We start from the raw sequence: 19,873 nt of genomic DNA on the forward strand, positions 1-19,873 counted from the left end.
ACAAATGGTTAACTTTAGAAGTCTCTTTTGTCTTTCAGATGATAGGAGGCAAACTGTGCTCCCCTTAGTGAAATCATTCTGCGAAAAGTCCTTCAAAGCAGATGAATCTATCCTAGTTTCCTTATCTTTCCATTTGGGAAAACTGTGCAATGGATTATATGGTATGATATAATGTTCTTTAAAAAAAAATAAAAATGAGGGAACGTCAGAAAAATTGAAGCACTTGGAAAAATATCCAGATTTCAATTAATTGGATGAGATGATAGTTCAGTGAGAAAATACTGCACTACAAGTCTGAAATCATCTATCCAGTAAATATTGAATTTTGTGAATTTGCACCTAAGCTATCCATTGGTTTATCGTTCTTTTATGTTTCAACAGGGACAGAAGTGGAAGCATGATGGCTTTTATTTATTGGTTTGACTGATTTATTTTGATACCTTGTTGGATATTCTGGATCATCTGAGTTGGATGACTGAATTTTTGAAACTAGTAGTCTTTGACAGTGCAGTATGATGTTAACTGCTATCTTTTTTTGAGGTGTGAAAGAAAATGTGCAGCCCATAAGGGACTTCAGGGGAGAATGGAGATCTAGCAGGATGTGGATTCCCAGCTACAGCTGAGACCCATTCTGTACCCATAGTTCTTGTTTTCTGTACCTCAGCACTTCATGCATGGCAGATTTTTCTGTGGTCATTCTGCCCACTTTTATCCTTCATAGAGAGTTTACCCAGGAAGGGGCAGCACACACATTTAAGCTGTAGAGAATTTCCTCCTGGACTCTTAAGCCCTTTGATATTTCTTGCAGATCTTAGAAAAGGTCATTTATTGATCAGGTTTGAGACTATCAAGGTGACATCTGCTTCACTACAAATAACCTGAAAGGTCTATTCCATAGTGCCAAAGTGTTGTTTACAGAACCCCAGAGCTAGAAGAGTCCATCCTGTTTTTATCATGTATTCGCAATCTTCTTTAGGTTGACTGACTTTAATTGGTGATCTCTCTACACCTCTGAACTCCGCCTGGCTAATTCACATTTTGTTGAATTTTGCACTTTAGGAGAACTGAACAAAATGAAGGGGCTATTTCACACATCTTGCAAGCTAAATTGCTGTTTATATCATTCACTTTGAAATATAGCCCTTTTTTTTTTTTTTTTTCCCCAGCAGTCTGCAGTAGTTTGATGTTATTTGTTCAAATGCAGGCTATGAAAAGTTAAAGTTTTGTTTCTTTTCTTTAAAAAAACTGATGCCTGTTTAGTCTTTCCTGTCATATCTGGTTAAGCATGGTACCTGCTGTTGTCTCTTATCTATTCTTCAAGCAATTTTGAAGCAACTTCACAGATCTCTCTTTGCTTATGAAAATGTCAGCAGGCATGCCCTTTTACTGCATCTTCTGGTATTTGCAGGTCCTGTTATCCAGTACTAGAAGGAAAATCTGTTTGAGAGGTTTTGCTTTTGCTCTGTTGGCTGTTGCTCATTTTCTTGTGTCATTTTCGGTGTTTACAAGTAGATTTTTTTTTTTTGTTCCATGTTTTTAAAACCATTAAGTTAATCTGAATAATCTAAAATTATTTGGGCTGTTCTTCTCCCTCTCTAGCTGTTAAATGCCAGTATCCTTCTACCTTTTTCCAGTCTGATATGGCACTCATATGATTTCATCAGCTAGTCGTTCTAATACTCCTTCATACTAGAATAAAGCACATCTGACCTTGCACATTTTGAAAACCTCTTGCACGGTTTAAGTATTCACTGACCTTTTCCTTCTCTTCTTAGAGCTTGTGTCTTTGGTAATCTTATTAATTGTACTGAAGCTGATTATTCCAGCAAAGTTTGAGAAATTAAAAAAAAAAAACAAAAAAAAACATTTCAGTCTTTTGGTACCAATTAATGATAGCTTTCCTCTCTCTTGATTAGAAATCTCAATTTTACCTTGCTCATTTGCTTATAAATGTGTACTTATAAAATGACCTTTTAAAATTTCTGAAGTCATCATTTTGAAGCTTTCCACTTCATGTTCTATAATTTTGTTGTTACACGTCTTTACTATCTGTTGCAATGTGGCCTAATTTTTCGACTTTCTGCAAGCAAGCAGTCTTCATGTGACTGATGTCTGTAGAGATCTGAAAATGGAATAAAGATGAAAATCCTGTTAGTGGAATAAAAAAATATATTTGCAGTCCTGCTGCTACATTCTTGATTATTCTAAGTATTAATCAAAATCAAATAAAACAGAAATCAAGATTCACTCCACTATAGGTAGCTGCCATTTTTCTTTAACCATCTTTACTGTATAATTTGTACTGATGGTACAGGGAACACAAAATGGCAAACTTGATAGATTTGCAAATGATACTTGTTTCTTGAGCGTTATCAATAGCATTTCTTATGAGAATAGTAATCTTATTCTTATTTTAATTTTGGAGGCATTTTTACTCCTGAACAGCACTTACGGTTTTTGGAATTTTATAAGAAGCTTTGTACACTGGGTTTGCAGCAGGAAAATGGACACAATGATAATCAGCTACAACTCCAAACTCTGGAACAGGAAAAGAAGTATATTTCAGTGAGGAAGAACTGTGCTTACAATTTTCCAGTAAGTAACATTAATTTGAGATTAAGTAAGTTGTGTCGTGCATATAATTCACTAAGACTGCAAGAAGGACAGAGAAGGTATTGACAACAATTGTACGTTGTTAGCTAGGTTCTACCTCTTCCCTGGAAAATTCAAATTAATATCTTGAATTAGAGGTTGACCAGAAGAGTTTCCAGGAAAGATTGGTCTTTGGAGATTCTCAGAAAACTATTGGAAAGTTTTGACTGAGAGATTACTATTTCAAGAGATAACTGATTTCATTCTTTCATAGAATCATAGAATTGCTCAGGTTGGAAAAGACCTTAATGATCATCGAGTCCAACCACAACCTAACCATGCTACCCTAACTCTAACAACCCTCCACTAAATCATGTCCCTGAGCACCACATGCAAACGGTGTCACATCCAGGGATGGTGACTCAACCACCTCTCTGGGGAGCCTATTCCAGTGCTTAACAACCCTTTCTGTAAAGAAGTTTTTCCTGATATCCCACCTATACTTCCCCTGGCACAACTTAAGGCCATTTCCCCTCGTCCTGTCAACTGTCAGCAGTGGGAAGAGACCAACCCCGCTCTTGCTGTAAGTACCTATCAGATATTGGAAGAGAGCAATAAGGTCTCCCCAAAGACAGGTTTCCTGTCTGTTTTCTCCAGACAATTAGCACAAAGTCCTTGAGAATCAGGGTAGCCAATTTCAGATCATCCAAAGCACACATTTTTGTGTGTCTTGAGAATGCAAGGACTCGGAGATTGAGTCTGAATGATTAAATTCATGCTTGAATTGTGTTCCTGCCTGGATTCAAAAGGTATTTGCAAGTTTATATGAGGTTGTTAAATCTACCACTCATGCTTTTGTAAATCTATTTTGTATTTTGACATACAGCGTTTATATTTAAAGAAACTAAATTTGTATCGAGAGCCAATAAGTGGGTTATTTTTATTCTACCTTTTAAAGATAACACCAACTATGTAGTAAAAATATGTTGGTACATTTGAGCAAAAGCAAGTTATGTACATGCACAGTTATGTTGAGATTCAGATACTTTAGCATTTGCTAAAACATTCTGTGTTGCTCTGGTCTTCAACTGTGGCTCCTGCTAGTTTACTGAAGCATTATTTATAAAACAGGCTTTATTGCTTGTGTTTTTAATCTGTCTACAGAAAGCTTGAAGTCTGGAAGATCTATACAACCAATGTAGTCCTTAATTCTTTAACTTGTCTGATGCCTTGTTTTGATGGAGCCATCAAAAATATCACACTTTGTCTTTAAAATCACAGCTTGTTAACTCTCATGTGTCTCAATTGTTGAAACTCAATATTTTCTTCTGATAATCTCTGATACTGTGTCCCTTTAGCAAAACAATTAATAGAAGACTTTATTTTTCCACAGGCCATGATAGTTTTTGTGGATCCAAAGAACTTCCATTTAGAACTGTATTCTATATTCTTCTGCCTTTGTCATGATCCTGAAGTTCCTGTCAGATATACTATGGCCATAAGCTTCTATGAAGTATGTCTACAAAAATTCTTTGTTGGTACTGAAGTGTTTCTGTTCTGTGTTTCATTCGTTAAGCTCCTGCTTGTGACTGTTCAACCTATAGAAGAAGACTTGAAAAAACTTGCTAAAATGATTTATTTCATCAGAGGTGTCCAGTCTCTTCTAATATGTAATTATAGCCCATAAACAGTTTAGCCTGTTGTGCAACATTGTCTACAAAACTCTATTGTGAGATGAACTTTTAAGAAGTGAAAGCTGAAAGAAACTAAAGGTGGATTGTACCACAAACAAAAGTGGCTGTAGTAATTAGATTATTTGAAGGTTTTGAATGCGATTATAAATTAGTGACACAGACAGGAGAAAAGGAGCTTGTCACTTTGGTCCTGAAAGTCTTTAGATCTAGACCATCTGCAACTATACTGTCTTATGTGAAGACCACTTACTTGTAATAAGACTAAGTTAAATGCTCAAATTTAATATGACAATACTTGGAAAAATATGCAGATCTAAAAGTACATACTGTATTATTTTCATGAAAGTTCAAAAAAAAAAATCATTGACTGTATAGATATTATTAGCAATATGGTGTGAATTGCAGAAATGAATATACACTCTCTCCTGAATTTTGCAATCCATATAAGAGATCTTCAAGGTTTTCATAGTGTTCTACAAAGAATCTTTGTAATGAAATCTTCAAGCTAGCCTTTCATGCCATTTTGTAGCTGAGGAAAATTGTAAATTAAGCAGCTTGCTGAAAGTATTTAAATCAAGAGTGGAGAAATAATTGAATCATAGAATCACCAAGATTGGAAAAGACCTCCAAGATCATCCAGTGCAACCACCAGTATTTCCTCACTAAATGATGTCTCTTAGTACAACAGCTAAACATTTCTTGAACACCTCTAGGGACAGTGACTCAACCACCTCTCTGGGCAGCCCGTTCTAGTGCCTGAGATGGCTTTATTTCTGTCATCTTAAGGAATTTGGATGGGTTTCCATTTCTCTGTACTTGTCGATGCCCTCTCTTAATAAATGATAATCCAAAATAATTATTGAAATCGTGCAGTTAGCATATTATTCTACATAATATTTTGTCAGCTTTATACCACTTTTAAGATTCTGTCTCAATATATATGAAGTATTCTAGCTCATTAAAAAGCAAAACAAAACATATAAAGTTATACTTTAGTCTGAGTGTACATTTAGTGCCAGTCAGTGTATTTTTAGAACCATAACTAAGCAACCACATGACAGCCAGATGTGAGTAAGTTATGGCATTCATTGTTAACTGGCTATGCTTTTCAATAACTACCTGTAGCCATTTCCTTGAAGTTTAATCTTGATTATAGAAGTAAGATATTATCTTCAATTGGCTCATATAAACAAGGAAAACCATTAAGATTCATAAGTATGCACTATAGCAAAAAACTCATTTCTGAGGGTTTTCTCATACTCACTATAAAACTCACAGTTTGGAGATGGACTTTTATTATTTTTTAGACATTTATATGTGATTCAGGAATCAGAGGAAAAGCAAGTAATTTAGGAGTGAAAACTTTAAGCAGTTAAGTCCTAATTTTTATGTATTTATTTGTTTATTTTGAAAGTGTGAAATTGTGTTAAGACTAAAACCATGTTTATTGGTTAGGTAACAAGTCTGTTTCTTGTTTCATATTCTCTGTATAAGCATATTTGTAGTGTGATCAACAGGGAAGTACATGACTTTAGAAGACTGATACTAGAAAATTGTTCTGCATCCTGTCATGATTGCTGACAAGTAAGCACATGTAGGGTAATTGCTGTAGTGCCAGGGAACTGAAGTATGGTTTACCTTGTTATCTTACTGCCTTTTTTGTTTGTTTGTTTCCTTGTATGTTTTAGGTTGCTAAGCTTCTAAATTCTGGTGTATATACAATTCAAAAAGAACTGGTTATGCTATTACAGGATGAGTCACTGGAGGTAATACACTTTCTTTGGAAGTTCATTTTGCTTGTTACACTGAGGCAGATTATCTTGATGTTTAGGAACTCTGCAGTAAGATCAAACAATAACTGCTCAAAATCCTGAGCAACTTCTCCTTCTGTTTCGTGCTCTTCCTAAGGGTGCAAGCCTTCTGTGAATAGAAAGGAGCAAATAAGGTGTTTGGATTCAGCTAACCCACACTGCATTAGTTTGTTTTTCAGAACATTCATTTTAGATGTGTTATTAATTGTTTTATTATTTATCACCTTACAAATTATGTGGAAGTATTTGCTTTTGATAGTGCATTGAAATATTTCTTGACAACATTCCAGGTTTTTACTTTATTTATGTTTCTCCAATCGAAGAAGAGATGAAGTTGTGTGTGGTTCAAAGATCAACATTTTTAGGAAGGATTTCAGTCCATGATCTGGTGCAGAACCTCTGGCCGTTCCTGAGATGGTTCGGTTTAGTGAGCCTTGAGCCTTGGTTTCAACCTATGTAAAGAATTAATCACTTAAGTATGTATAAGAGACAGTATAGCAAGACTTGTTTGGATTGGTCTTTCTTTGCGATGAAATTGGAGTTTCCTCTGATACCAGTTATTCCAGTACTTGAGCATTTTGTGCTGGTTTTATTTATTTGTTTTTCTATCTGGAGGATCTTCAGATATGGCATGGCAAATTGAATTTTCCTTTAATGTGCTGCTTTTTACTTTGGTATCCTTTGTTAGGCATTCTCAAGGGAATTAAGAATGTTTGTAGAGCATCTACTTATAGCGTATGAAATTCTGACCCGTTTTAAAAGATTTCTCAACTCCAGCACTGGAAAGCTGAGACTCAGAAGCAGCTGGTGATTTTGAAAAATGTCTGTTATCTAAATAGTAAAAATATTCAGTGCTATAAAAATCCAGATTGTTACCAAGTAATATTTAGTGATATACTTTTATAGTCTAATTTCAAACCTAGTTTCTGACCTTTGAAAGTAAGATCATTATTAATTACTATATCACCAATAAAGGCTAAATATTCTGTTCTAATTTATTGAATTGTCATTTTTTTCTGAATGCAGGAAAAATTGCTTTTAAGATTTAGCTGGCAAATATCCAAAATACACATTTCTTCATGGCTGTTGAGACTGTTACTTAACCATCTGTGAAAGACAGATCTTCTAGAATGCGTGAATGTTCATTTTTAAATATTGTACACTGTGAATGTTTTAGAAATCACTGAGTGTGGTATTGACGTAAATCAAAGCTATAATTCTGTTTTTCTAACATGAAACCTGTAATACTTACATTACTATATTAAAATATCAATTTTAAATCCCAGTCCTCATTAGTACAAGTAGGTATAATTGCATCTTTTTTTTTTTTTTTTTAATCTCCTGCATTGATGTAAGAGAGTAATAACATAGGAGATGTTAGCAGGGGTATTATTGGTGAGAGATATAAATTGGCTCAAGTTAATTTATAAACCTCATTCATGAAGCCTTTCTTTAAATAGGTTTTAGATGCTCTGGTAGGTCACCTTCCTGAAATCCTTGAACTAATGATTAATGGAGGAGAAAACAATGGATCAGAAAGCAAGGTGGGTATTCTTATGTTTTGTAATCTACTTTCTAAATGTAAATGGCAGGTAGTAGCAAAGTTGTTTCAGATGTGTGAGGATCGTTGAGTAATTGTAATAAGTAATTGTATAAAAAAGGCTTTCTTGATAATTTTCTGCTCTGGGGAAATGCAGAGCTACTTTGGTTTCTTTTTATATTTTTTGTTTGTAAAATTTAATATACAAAAAAATATTTTGAAAGATTGGATTTAGTGTAAGAACGAACAGCATATCCATGCTCTTTTTCCAATTAAACACAGATTTGCTGTAATAGTTCAGATTTCGAAGCAGGGTCATTAAGTTGAATCAAAATTAGCAACATTTTACAACTGTAAACATGTTATATATGGGACAAGTGCATGTCAAGTGTGCATATTTCCCTTAGCTTAGTTCAAAAGAGAATCTTGACTATTATAAAATCTTTGCCTGCTGATGAGGAAAGGTGCACGCTTCCTTTCAAAATGAAGTTGAAAGCTGAGAAGAATGACTACAGAGTTTGAGAGCTGAGGAGGAAAAGGGGGATTTATTTGGCTTGAGAAGACAAGAGGGCTGTTTTTGTCTTCATGGTTATAAAGAATAATTCAAAGGGAACACTGATCAGTTGTTTCTCATTGTGAGGGGTGAAGGGTCTGGTAGTGAAGGTGTGTTTAGTGCTGGAACAGATGTTTGAGTAGTTACCAGTAGAATTTACTGTGTATGAGAGGTGCAATCCTGATTGGGTTTTATTAAAAGAAATGAGACCTACTGGAAATGGTCACAGTGTAGCTGATTCTGGCTGAGTAGAGGAAGTAGTTGGCCACTTAATATCTTTGCTTCCTTACATTGTTGTGCCTTGTTTTTAGAGCTTAATAATATAAAATGTAATGTAAAATTATGTTTTTATTTCTAGTTACTGTCTATTCCTGACTTGATTTCTGCATTGACAACGGCAGAACAGAGAGCAGCAACTTCCTTAAAGTGGAGAACTCATGAGAAGTTACTACAAAAATATGCGTGTCTCCCTCAAATCCTATCAAGTGATCAGATTTATTACCGTTTTCTTCACAGAATGTTGACAATCATTTTGACAAACGTGAGCCTGCCTCTTTCTGGTTCTTCATTTGTTTAGAGTATTTAGAACACTTACCACTAGGTATTTTTAGCATTATTTATAAATTTATCTTTAAGTAATGTTTCTCATTGCATATGGTACATCACACTGTTTTATTTCATATAAGGCTGAAAAAATGCTGAGAAGTTCTTTCCCCTAATTCGAGTAGCAAAATTTGTGTTGAGAGGTTATTGTGTTCCTTTCCCACCACTCTTCTCTCCTTTGTGCTCATTATCAGTTTGCTTCTAGGTAAATGGAAAATCTTTTTCCTAGTTTCACTGATTACTTTGCATCATGTTCCATTATTTGAGAGAGCACTTTAAGTCTAAAAGTGAGCAATCACTTAGAACTACTGATCTGAGATTGTAGTGAATTGATTCAAGAGTAAAACTGTTATAAGAGATGATGTTCTAAGTTTTGTTTTCTAACACCCACAATATAGCAGATGCCTTCCAAACATGGAATAATTTAAGGCATTTAAGAATCAGATAAATAAACAAGTTAAAAAGAATAAAGAAATGTCTCATAAGTTAGCTAAACTTCCTCATTCTCACTAATGTTATGCCTATTTTATTCTAAGATGTACATAGGCTGCTCCGAAAGTAATGCTTCCCATTTATATCCATTGGAACAACAACAGGTACATAGAGAGCAATAACACTATTTGATTGAGCAAAGTCTCAGCTACAAAGCACTATTTTTCAATATAGTCACCACCATTAGCTATGGATTATGAGCCTGAATGCCATGCTCATAACTATCTGCACCAGTGGAGGTGACCCGGTGTTTCACAGCTGCTGTGGTGGTGTCACTGTTGGGAAAATGTTGTCCATGCAATCCATCTTTCAGCAGCCGAAACAGATGGAAATCAGAAGGTGACAAATCCAGACTATGCAGTGGGCGTGGTAGGATACTCCAGCCAAGACTGGCCTTGTGCTCCATGGTCTTCAAGCTAGTATAGGGTGTGGTGTTATTATGTTGCAAGAGAAAGACTGTCTTCTCTGGCTTGACTCTGGAAGTTCCAGCCTTCAGTTTAGTCAGTGTTGTGATGTAGTGGTCAGAGTTGATGGTATGTCTGAGTTCCAGGTAATCCAGAAGGATCACAACTTTCCTATCCAAAAAGATAATGCACTTGTCTTGAACTTTTTCTTTGATGGGGAATTCATGTCATCACTCCATGGACTACCATACTGACTCCAGCTTGTAGTGGTGACACCACTTCTTATCACTGGTAATGATGTGGTCCAGGAAACTGCCACCTGCAGCCTCCTAATGGTTCAGTGGGTCCTGACAAACCTGTATTTGGCATTCTTTCGGTGTCTGCATGTGCATTCACTGGACCCACCTTGAGCAAACTCTGCGCTATTCCAATGTTACCACCATTGTTTTCAACACATTGAAGCTGATATTTAGCTCTGTATGTAGTTCCCTGGCCGTAATTCTGTGATTTGCATGGATGAGTTGATTGAGATGCTCTGCTGGGGGACTGGAACCTAGATGATCCCAAACCCAAACCATTCTATGGTTCATTTTGTTCTGTGACAACTGTGTATTGGCCTTCTGGAATGCAGTTTGTGTTTCATGTCACTGTTGCCACTGCTGAAACACACCACCCTCTGCTTTGCTTTTTTTCACATCCACTATTTGGTCTCCATACACATTTAGCAAGCATCAATGAATGTCAATGAGTATCATTCTTTCCACATGGATGAATTGAATTCCACACCTTCGCTTCATTCGCACTCCCGTGTCAGACGCCATTTTGTCAGAGTGCCCCTCTGCTGCCATCTGTTGCACGGCAACAAAATGTAATGGAATATTGGTGGGAAGGTTCAACCTGTACTGCCATATCACCAACATCTGCCTCTGGTGTTGTGGGCCAACGTTATAAAATAGGAGGCATGACTTTTGGAGCAGCACTTTTATTATTGCAATGCTTAGATGGATTTATATTTATTCTTGTAAAGTTGAAATAAAAAAAAAACATTGAATCAGGATTTCTTATTTAGCAACAGAAATAGTAGGTGAAAGTTCAAATAAATAAATTATAACATCACTAAAATCATTGAATAAAGCTTTTATTTCTTTGGTTTTGTCTCTGATATTTGAATTAAAATGTGTATGGTTAATATCCTATATTGACATAATCTTCACCAATCTGATTTTGCATAACAAACATAACTTGATTGCTAATAGACACCAAATAACCTAAATTTTTCCATAACAACTCTATATGTTGACAGGCTTCACAGGAATTGTGTTGGGGTTGACTACTGTTCCTATTCTTCCATTCTCCTTGCTAGGCTGCTCTTTTCTGTGCTAAGTCCTAGGCTTTATTCTCAGTGTAGTGAGAAAGTGCCTTATGGGAAGTGAAGATAAAATGGTACAACATAAATTGTACTTGATTGAAACATATGGAAGTTTAAAATTTCAGGACCAAATTTCCCAGTAAAAAAAGCATTTTGCAAATAGTTGCACTTACAAAGGAATCTGTTACGGCAGCTATAAATCGATTCAACTTGAGAAGAATTTGGGTTATAAAAAGTAATAGAAACCTGAAAAGACTGCATTTGTAATTAAAATTGTGCTGAAGAAACATGAAATGATTTTGAATGCCTGTTAATCTTGAACTGAAGGAAATGTGATGGTGTTATGCTGCAAGAAAAAAAAATTGATAACATTGCACTTTGAGAAAGAGAAGAGCCCAGTCCTTAGTAATGATATTTATGTGATACTAAGGAGCAAGAAAAAATGACTGGTATTCACTTCCACAAGCTTTCTAAACATCGAAGCAATGTTCCTCTCAAGCACCAGAAATTACTTGGATTGAGATTACTTAGTATCTCTTAAAGCTTTTGGCCTACTTAATTTTGAAAAGATTTCAGCATGTTCTAAAATTTTAGTTGTACTTCTTCAGCTTTGATTTACCCTGATTTACTACTTCATGACGTTTTATATATTTTAATTCATATTCTTTCAGTTGTGTTTGACTGTGTTTCCTTTATTTCTCTGAAGAACGTCCTTCCGGTCCAAAAAGCAGCTGCTCGAACTCTCTGCGTTTATTTACGTTATAATCGCAAACAAGAACAGAGGCATGAGGTGATTCAGAAACTGATTGAACGTAAGATAATTTTTCCTTGTTTACTTAGAGATGCGAGATACTATTGACTGAAGATCACTTTATGGTTATATGCATTCAGTGAAATTTCCTGCCATCATTAGTGGAATTACAGTTAGAAGACATTCAGTTTTTCACTCTTTCACCACTCAGAATGGAATTTGGATATGCAAGGAATATGTTTGGGTGAAAGAACTGGGAAGAGGCAATGTGGGAAACTGATAATGTACCAATGCCCCTCCAACCCTACTTCTTGAATCCAAAACTGTTTAGCAAGAGGTGCTGCAGTGCATAAGCAGAGTTCCTCTATAGAAGTATAATTCTCTGAAGGTTTCAATGTAAGAAGTGTTGAATAAAACATCCCAGAAATTAATTTTTGAATAAGTTGGTCAGATGAGTAAGTGGAATTTCTGGCCAATGTTATGTGTTTTAAAGAAAGATTAGAAGGTTCAATTATGCTCGTTAACAATTTTTAATGTTTGCAGAGAAATTTTAATGTGCATGATATCATCTGAAAAGCATACCAGGCTTTATTCAACAAAGAAATTATCTCATTTACTATTTTTTGTTTTTTCAAATGATTGAAGTAATGGATTGGATATCTGACAAAAGTGCTCACTGGCAGAAACGGTTACTGAGTTCAGAGCTTAGGCTTTCATGGAAGAGTATCATCTTTGAGTCAAATGCTAACCTTTGAAATGTGTCCTAGCTGACAATGAGAATGTTTTACAGATAATATTTGTGGATTGTTATTTTTCAGAACTGGGCCAAGGAAAAAGTTATTGGAACAGACTTCGTTTTTTAGATACTTGTGAATTCATTATGGAACTCTTTTCAAAATCATTCTTCTGTAAATACTTCTTTCTACCTGTGCTTGAACTTACACATGACCCAGTGGCAAATGTGAGGTACTGTACTAAGAGTATATAACAGTGTACAGGGAAAAAGCCTAAATGATACATTAGAAAATATTATGGCTTTTTATGGCTTGTTTTAAATAACTGGGCTTAAATAAGAAGGTACACTGCCTTATGTGTGGCCAGTTCTAAAGTTGTGGAGGATGTATGGGCACGATGTTAAACACAGAAGCAGGTTAGTTTGAGTGTCTGGGGAGCTGATCAAAAGTACTAAGCTAAAGGAGATAACAAGAAGAAAAAAAATAAACTATAACTTCACCTTCTGTTAATTTCCATCAATTTCAACATACTGGTATATAAAGATAAAAACACAAGTAATTATTTCAGTGGTCATAGTTTAACAGTGAGCATAGACTTTATCTTACATGGAAGTTTTCTACTTCATTGTTAAAGTTAATTGAAAAAAAAAACAGACATAAGAGGATTTAGTACGTTTTTCATTTTTGTGCTGTATTTTTTCTTTAATTTTGTAGTGACCTTTTTTTGTTCTCTAAATAGGCTGAGACCAGGCAGTTCAGTAGCTATTACTAATAAGAAAATTATTACTTTGGTGTTCTTTTGTCATATATTCTGTGTGATTTTGCACTTTTGTTTCTGATGTGAGTAATTCATGTTGTCATCCTTACCATGTCTAGATATCTAAGAATGATGGTCTGTGTAAGCACAGTTTGCACATACATGTGTGCATTCAGTAAAGTTCACTGAACTCAGTTTATTGCCAAGCAAATCAGTGTTTAAGTAGACCTTGTATTTATTATAGCTACCACATCTTAATTCAGTAGGGTCCCAAACCTAAAAATGTTGGTTGTTCACATGTAGATTTCATGTTCTTGTGTTAAGATGATAACAGAAAAAAAAAAAAACCTAATTTTTTGTGATCATAAGTACGTTGTTGCTTTTAAAAGCATTTCAGTTGAAAGCTCTACTGATATATTATTAAAATTTAATGGAAACTTCAATTGACTTACAGTCCATTAACTGTGTTGTATTGTAATTCTTTGTGAAGGTTAAAATATTTTGAAGGTATTAAAAAACAGGAAAAATCTGTATAAGAGAGATCTTTTTATTCTTGTTCATCACAAAGCTTCCTCCCGAACACAGGATTGTCTCTGAGCACAGACCAGTAGAATCTGAGAACGGCAGTGATTATCACCATATTGTCCTTGATTTTTTAAGTTTTATTCTTCTAGATTGAAACAGTTTGTTGTGCAGTTGTGGTCAGATCAAATGCAGTATTTTGTTTCTCTTAAATGTATGAAATTCTTTTTATTTAATCCACAATGCCTTTGAATTTTAAATTTATAAAAAACAATGCATACATTTTCTATATAACGTGTTTAGAAGCAGTATCTGGGGATTAAGGCAGATGAATTACTTCAGTCCTTCTGGAATTTGGTTTGAAAGCACCCACACTTGAGTTACACAGAGGAACTGTAGTAACAAATGAAAGTGCACCGCCAGGTTGTCAGACCAGAAAGGCTCTTAGCTTTGAACTTTGTTCATGGTTAATTTATATAAATAATTTTTCTCCCTGCATTTACTGACTTCTGGAGTTGCATCCTTGCTCCATATAGCAACTCACAGCTTCTACTGGGTGTCTAGATCCTTTTGAAAACCTAGAGGTCAGCTTATCTTGGGAGGTTTAAAAAAATAATTAAAAAAGCCTGTTGAACTACAAATCTGTGACTGTATTCCCAGTCTATGGAGAAGTTTTTTGAAAATGTTATAGCATGTCTGGAAACAGTGGGTAAGCAGAAATTGCTTCTGAATAGTAATACCTAATTATTATATGCCTTGTCTTCAGAGTTTAGGTTTTTAGAGTCAAATGGTAGCATGCAAATCAAAAACCAATGTTTACTAAACAATCTGTATCAAAAGATGATTTTTTTTTCCTTTGGTAGAATCAAGCTGTGCTATTTGTTGCCAAAAGTTAAATCTACTCTGAAGATTCCCACTGATAAACATTTGCTTCAGCAGTTGGAGTTATGTATACGGAAACTTTTGTGTCAAGAGAAAGACAAAGATGTCCTGACTATTGTAAAAAGAGTAAGCAACATTTTGTATTGGGGTTACTGTTAAAAGACAAAGATGATCGAAGTTTTGCTTTCTGTCTCCTAATGTAGAAACAGGAGACTAAAGACCTCTAATGACTATTTGTAATTTTGGACAATTAAGAGAAAATGTAACGCATTCTGTCAAATTGAAGGGAGGTGGTATTTTCTTGGTTACATACATTGGAGTTATTTTCTAGGTACTTGAGTTAAAGGTTGTGTGTCAATGAAAAAAAATAGATATAGCTCAAGACAGGACTAGGATGACCGTAGTAGAAAATCATCAAGAGCCTTCAAGGTAAATATGTCTGGCTAGTCGTTTTATTTTACAAAAACAGAGAAAGCATTTGCAGGACTTTAAAATGTTACAATACCTTTATAAAGTAAAATCCTCACAAAACAGTTTAATTCATGCTCATGCTCAGTCTCAGAGAAGCTGTGGAGTAGCTAAAATAGGTGGTTCTCTCACGGGTCTGGTCTGCAGGAGGGACTGGATGAGCACCTGCTCTGCCTCAGTTATCCTTTCAGTCTTACTTCTCAGGCCCTTGCTCCAAGCTCCCCTTTAGTGTATTTTGAGTTGTGTGTTGTTGGTCTGTTAATCCTTCAGTGTGAGGCTTAGCAGTGCTCTGAAAATACTGTGACAGTTCTTGAAATTAAGCATCTGTAGCACAAATATTCAAGCACGGACTTCAAATATTTAGGAAGAAAGGACTTGCTTAATTTTGAATACCACTATTTTAAGCTTTCTCATCTCCACAGCTTTTGACTTAGAAGTGTGGGTTGCTGTTGGGTAAGGATAAATAATATTTTGATTTTCTTTATAGACAGTGTTAGAATTGGACAGAATGGATATCTCTTTAGATGCTGTAAGTACTTACTAGTTTTAGTATTTACTAACTACTTTTAATTCCCATTTTCATGTAGTGATTTTTTATTTTTATTGATTTTATTTTGAAGTTTCAGAAAAGATTTTACGAAAATGATTTATTGGACCAAGAAAAAGAAAGACAAGAACATCTCCTTTTGGAAATGGTATATTTTATCAGTACGATGTCTTTTCTTTATCTTTTTCAGTATTTTGTAGCTAAATATTACTGAGGCAGTAATTTTAAGGTAGGGAAAGCACATTACAGAGAAACCCAATAGGTTCACAATCTGTGTATGATTTCATTTTACACTTTAAAATAAGATTAACTCCTTCAAAATATCCTGCAACTTATTTTTCTTTGCTACCAAAATTTCACTGTGTCAATTAGAAAGGCCAACTGGAATTAATAAATACTAAACATTACACCTCTATAGTTCTTAAGTCCCAAGAGCTTCAGTGCACCTTTGAAATCTTCAGGGAGCTTACTGATTTGTCAGATATGTATGACATACCAAGTTCAATAATGAAACAAGTCAGAATTCATACACAGCCTCCATAAGCAAAGTTAAAATCATAACATCTTTTTTCTACAAGGATGCTGAAGGAGGTGATGTGGGTGTTACAGACTTCCCTGTTAACCAGAAGAGGACATCTGCAGCCTGACAAGAGGGAGTCTGAGTGTAGGTCTTACAGAAAAAAGCAACTACTAAATACTTAGGATTTGGAAGAGAAGTCTGCAGAATGCTTCTCCTGCTTACAAACCTAATTGTCATCAGCTGTGACTGTAAGCAAAAGAGACAACAGGCATTTCACACATCTTCACAGAGCTTGGGTTGGATGGCTACAAGGACTGCGATCCTCCTCTGCAGCCTAGTGAGAAGCCAAGAAGCTGACAGCCTTAAGAAAAGACTAGGTTTCGTTACCATAGTTCTTCTGACTTCGTGCAGAAGAGCTTGTCTACTGTGAGTTGGAACAGGTTCAAGACTGTCAAGAAATTGTTGGGGTTTCCTCTGTGGAATTGTTACAGAGCCTGCATTTGTGGCCCACTTAGATATCAGGAAATGCTATAGGCTTTCTCTTGCAACGCTGGTTTTCTTAATTCATGATATCTGTCTCATATACATCCTGCCTCCTTGCATTCAAGGTTCAAACTTTTGTTCTCGAGATACATACTCATTTGTACACACATTCATGGTCTTGATCTTAGTTTTAGCAATTTTGGGGCAGATACAATTACTGTTTCTTATACTGGAAGCAATTGGAGAGCTATGACAAAATAAGCTTCCAGTGAGCTTTGTGTTTCAGTCTTTGATAATATTATTTTTTTACCCTCTTTCTACAGCTAGACTGCAGAAGAGTGCCTGTAATTCTGTCATGTGTGACATAGATATGGGCGTACCTTCTGTATCAGAGACCTCATTTTCCATATTCTGAGAGGCATACTTTTGAAGAATTGATGGTGTACACAGAAAACTGTGGCATGTCACAGTCCTGAATAGATGAGAAGCTACAGATTTTAATAGTGCTTAATAAGATTAATAAGTTCCCTTAATTTTAGCAAGTGACTTAGTAGAATCTGTATTCCAGCAACCTTGACCTGAATTACTTACCCATTTTTGTGTATGGAGATTGCCTTTTTTTTTAATCACTTACATGGTAATTAAAGTGAAACAAAAGAATGTTGTTAGAATAATTAGGGTTCACTTTGCATTTTTGTTCTGAATGTAGTAAAGAAGATAAGCTAATAGTGTAGCTTTTTGAGGTTAGATTGAAAGACATTGACCAAGAATCCTGAGACAAGTATTGGCTTGTGTGTACAGCTCTGTTAATGCTATATCCTGTATGTGGATGTGCTTTTGGAAGGTATTCTAAAGCTAGGTAATATTGCAGAAATATATTCCCTAAAATTGAAGTATTCTAGTACTTAGTTTTGTTTTCCATAAAGACATGTCAACTTTGGATGTTTATTTTACACCTTTAAAAAGTATGTGATGCACTTTACCATTTGAGGAAAATGTTTTTTAGAGATGTTTGAAGTAATAATATATCCAATTACAGTTGCACTAGTATCTCTGTGTATTTTAGTCGCATCTAGTATTTTGTGTATGTTTGACTATCGAAGAAAAGTTTTGAATGGGAACTTTATCTGTGGGCCTGCTTTGTAATTAAAATCAACATTTTTTTATGTGATTTATATAGTAAATGTACCCTCATTTCACTCTGTACTATTTAATTTGTTCTCTGGATATTCATTAGGCTCTGTAGTAAAGAGCCTTTCTGTGGGAAAGAACAGAAATTAACTGTTTTTTTTTGTGAGTTGGAAGCATGCCCATTTTTGAAAACTTCCAGCCTAGTTGTGAAACAATTATTATTAATAGTAGTAGTAGTATTACTATTATTGGATGAGTAATACTTAAGTAATTCATTCATTTTTTAGGAACAATTAGAAAAAGAGAAGCAGCAAAATGAAGGACGATCTGCAAATGTTAATGATAAAATATTTGAAAAGAAGCGTAAGTTTATTTGTATGCGTGTTGTTTGTATGTATTTTACTCTTACTTTCACATAGGTAGGAGAGAAGGAAGCAGAGGGGAGATGCTATTTATGTTGTTAATACCAGAACTTTGGAAAAATTCAAGTTTTTTTTTACATACTTCTAAACATATTTATGAAAACTGGCCTAATTGTGCTAGAAGGAAAGCTTTTGAGTTTATTAGTAAAATATCCGACAGCTTTTAATTCTCTGATATCTTTCATTTTAGGATGTAATTTAAAAACTTATCAGTGGTATTTCTGAAACAGTAGAACTGGATTAGATAGTATTTCTGCTCACTGCTGGACTTGTAATACGCTATAAAGCTATTTAACATAGAGGAGTATTCATACTAAGCTATTTTTTTTTTTTTTTAGGTAGAGATAATAAAACATCGTCAGTGTTGGCAAAAAGTATGACTCTTACTTCTTCTGGGAGCTCTTCTTGCACCTCAACAGGTGAGGATTCTTTAAAAAAAACCCCTATAACGCAGCTAAAACCCAGCAAAGCTACTGTCATTTTTGTGGGCCAGAGTTTCAGTTAAGCGAATGGGAAAATAATGTGTTCTTAGAATGGATTTACTACTTTTTAGTTTTATTCTATTCTCTGGTCTATAGTAGGTAACATAATGTTTACTTACTGTTATTTATGTATTTGAATCAGTTTCTTCAGCTAACGTAGGTTGACAGAATATGATATTAAAAGGTGAGTAAATGAAATGATTTCCATACTAAAATTGTTTATTACTTATAATTTTAGGCAAAGAAGACAAAAAATCCAAGTTGGTTCGAAGCCAGTCTTTCAGTACTCAAGCACTGCATCCAAAATACAGCAACATAGACAAGTGTTCTAAGTATCTTTTTTATATTAATTGCTTAACGGATTGGAAACTTTTAAGAAATACATGCACCTGAATCTCTAGAATTAACATTCTGCTCACTGTATTTTGACCAAAATTTTCAGCTCTCTGTTTAATTGGGTAAAGTATGCAATTTTGAACTGAGGGAGAAAATAGCATTTTAAAGCATACTACAAATTCTTCAGAATTCCTTTTAAGTCAATGTGTGCCATATCATATATGAATTTGTTTTCAATATTTTTTGATCTAAATTGTTTAGGAAATGTCAGTGTAACTTTCTTATTTAATTTTTTTCAGATGAACTTAGAAATAACTTCAAATATTATCAAACATTAGGATGGCAAGTTATAATATTGAGAAGAATAATTATGAATTTTTGTTCTGTTTGTTTTTTAAGTAAAAGCTCTGCTACTGGATATACATCCTCACTGTCAGGAATGGGAAAGGGTTGTATGTTATCCTTTAGTGGTAAGTAGGTCATTACGTTATATATACATAAGGTTTTTTGAGGTTGTTGAGTATGTGGGCACCATCGAACAGGCATACTAACAGATGTTATATTCCTAAAGAACATAAAAATAGATACCTACATGATTGAGCACTTAAGTTTTAGTCTAGTTGGTATATTTTTCTGATTATTAATTTATTTTTCTTTACTTTCTATTCTTTTAAAGTTATAGTTACAAAGAGTAAAATTAAACATGAAATTGTCATTTCTTGATTGGCATTTTAGTTTAAAGTAAGAAAGGTGTTCTTGCAATTTGTCTCTGTCTTATGT

General features: G+C 34.6%; 1 protein-coding gene across 6 annotated transcripts in view; it reads left to right on the forward strand.

The window, feature by feature from the left end:
• Positions 1 to 19,873, forward strand: part of PPP4R4 (protein phosphatase 4 regulatory subunit 4) — a 62,774-nt gene that overhangs the window by 36,980 nt on the left and 5,921 nt on the right. For 3 of the 6 annotated variants that reach the window (XM_421339.8, XM_046941921.1, XM_046941920.1), the window contains 15 exons: positions 39 to 161; positions 2,426 to 2,595; positions 3,986 to 4,105; positions 5,975 to 6,052; positions 7,558 to 7,641; positions 8,549 to 8,731; positions 11,765 to 11,870; positions 12,628 to 12,775; positions 14,686 to 14,830; positions 15,660 to 15,701; positions 15,793 to 15,867; positions 18,141 to 18,216; positions 18,614 to 18,694; positions 18,996 to 19,089; positions 19,493 to 19,563. In XM_421339.8, coding sequence (XP_421339.3) covers positions 39 to 161; positions 2,426 to 2,595; positions 3,986 to 4,105; positions 5,975 to 6,052; positions 7,558 to 7,641; positions 8,549 to 8,731; positions 11,765 to 11,870; positions 12,628 to 12,775; positions 14,686 to 14,830; positions 15,660 to 15,701; positions 15,793 to 15,867; positions 18,141 to 18,216; positions 18,614 to 18,694; positions 18,996 to 19,089; positions 19,493 to 19,563 — 1,596 coding nt within the window. Of the gene's footprint in view, positions 1 to 38; positions 162 to 2,425; positions 2,596 to 3,985; positions 4,106 to 5,974; positions 6,053 to 7,557; positions 7,642 to 8,548; positions 8,732 to 11,764; positions 11,871 to 12,627; positions 12,776 to 14,685; positions 14,831 to 15,659; positions 15,702 to 15,792; positions 15,881 to 18,140; positions 18,217 to 18,613; positions 18,696 to 18,995; positions 19,090 to 19,492; positions 19,564 to 19,873 lie in introns of those variants that run through there. The other 3 variants (XR_003075304.3, XM_015287765.4, XM_040701171.2) reach the window with 3 other exon arrangements.

Source organism: Gallus gallus, chromosome 5 (assembly GCF_016699485.2).
Source record: "Gallus gallus isolate bGalGal1 chromosome 5, bGalGal1.mat.broiler.GRCg7b, whole genome shotgun sequence".
In the NCBI taxonomy this organism is placed as follows: domain Eukaryota; kingdom Metazoa; phylum Chordata; class Aves; order Galliformes; family Phasianidae; genus Gallus; species Gallus gallus.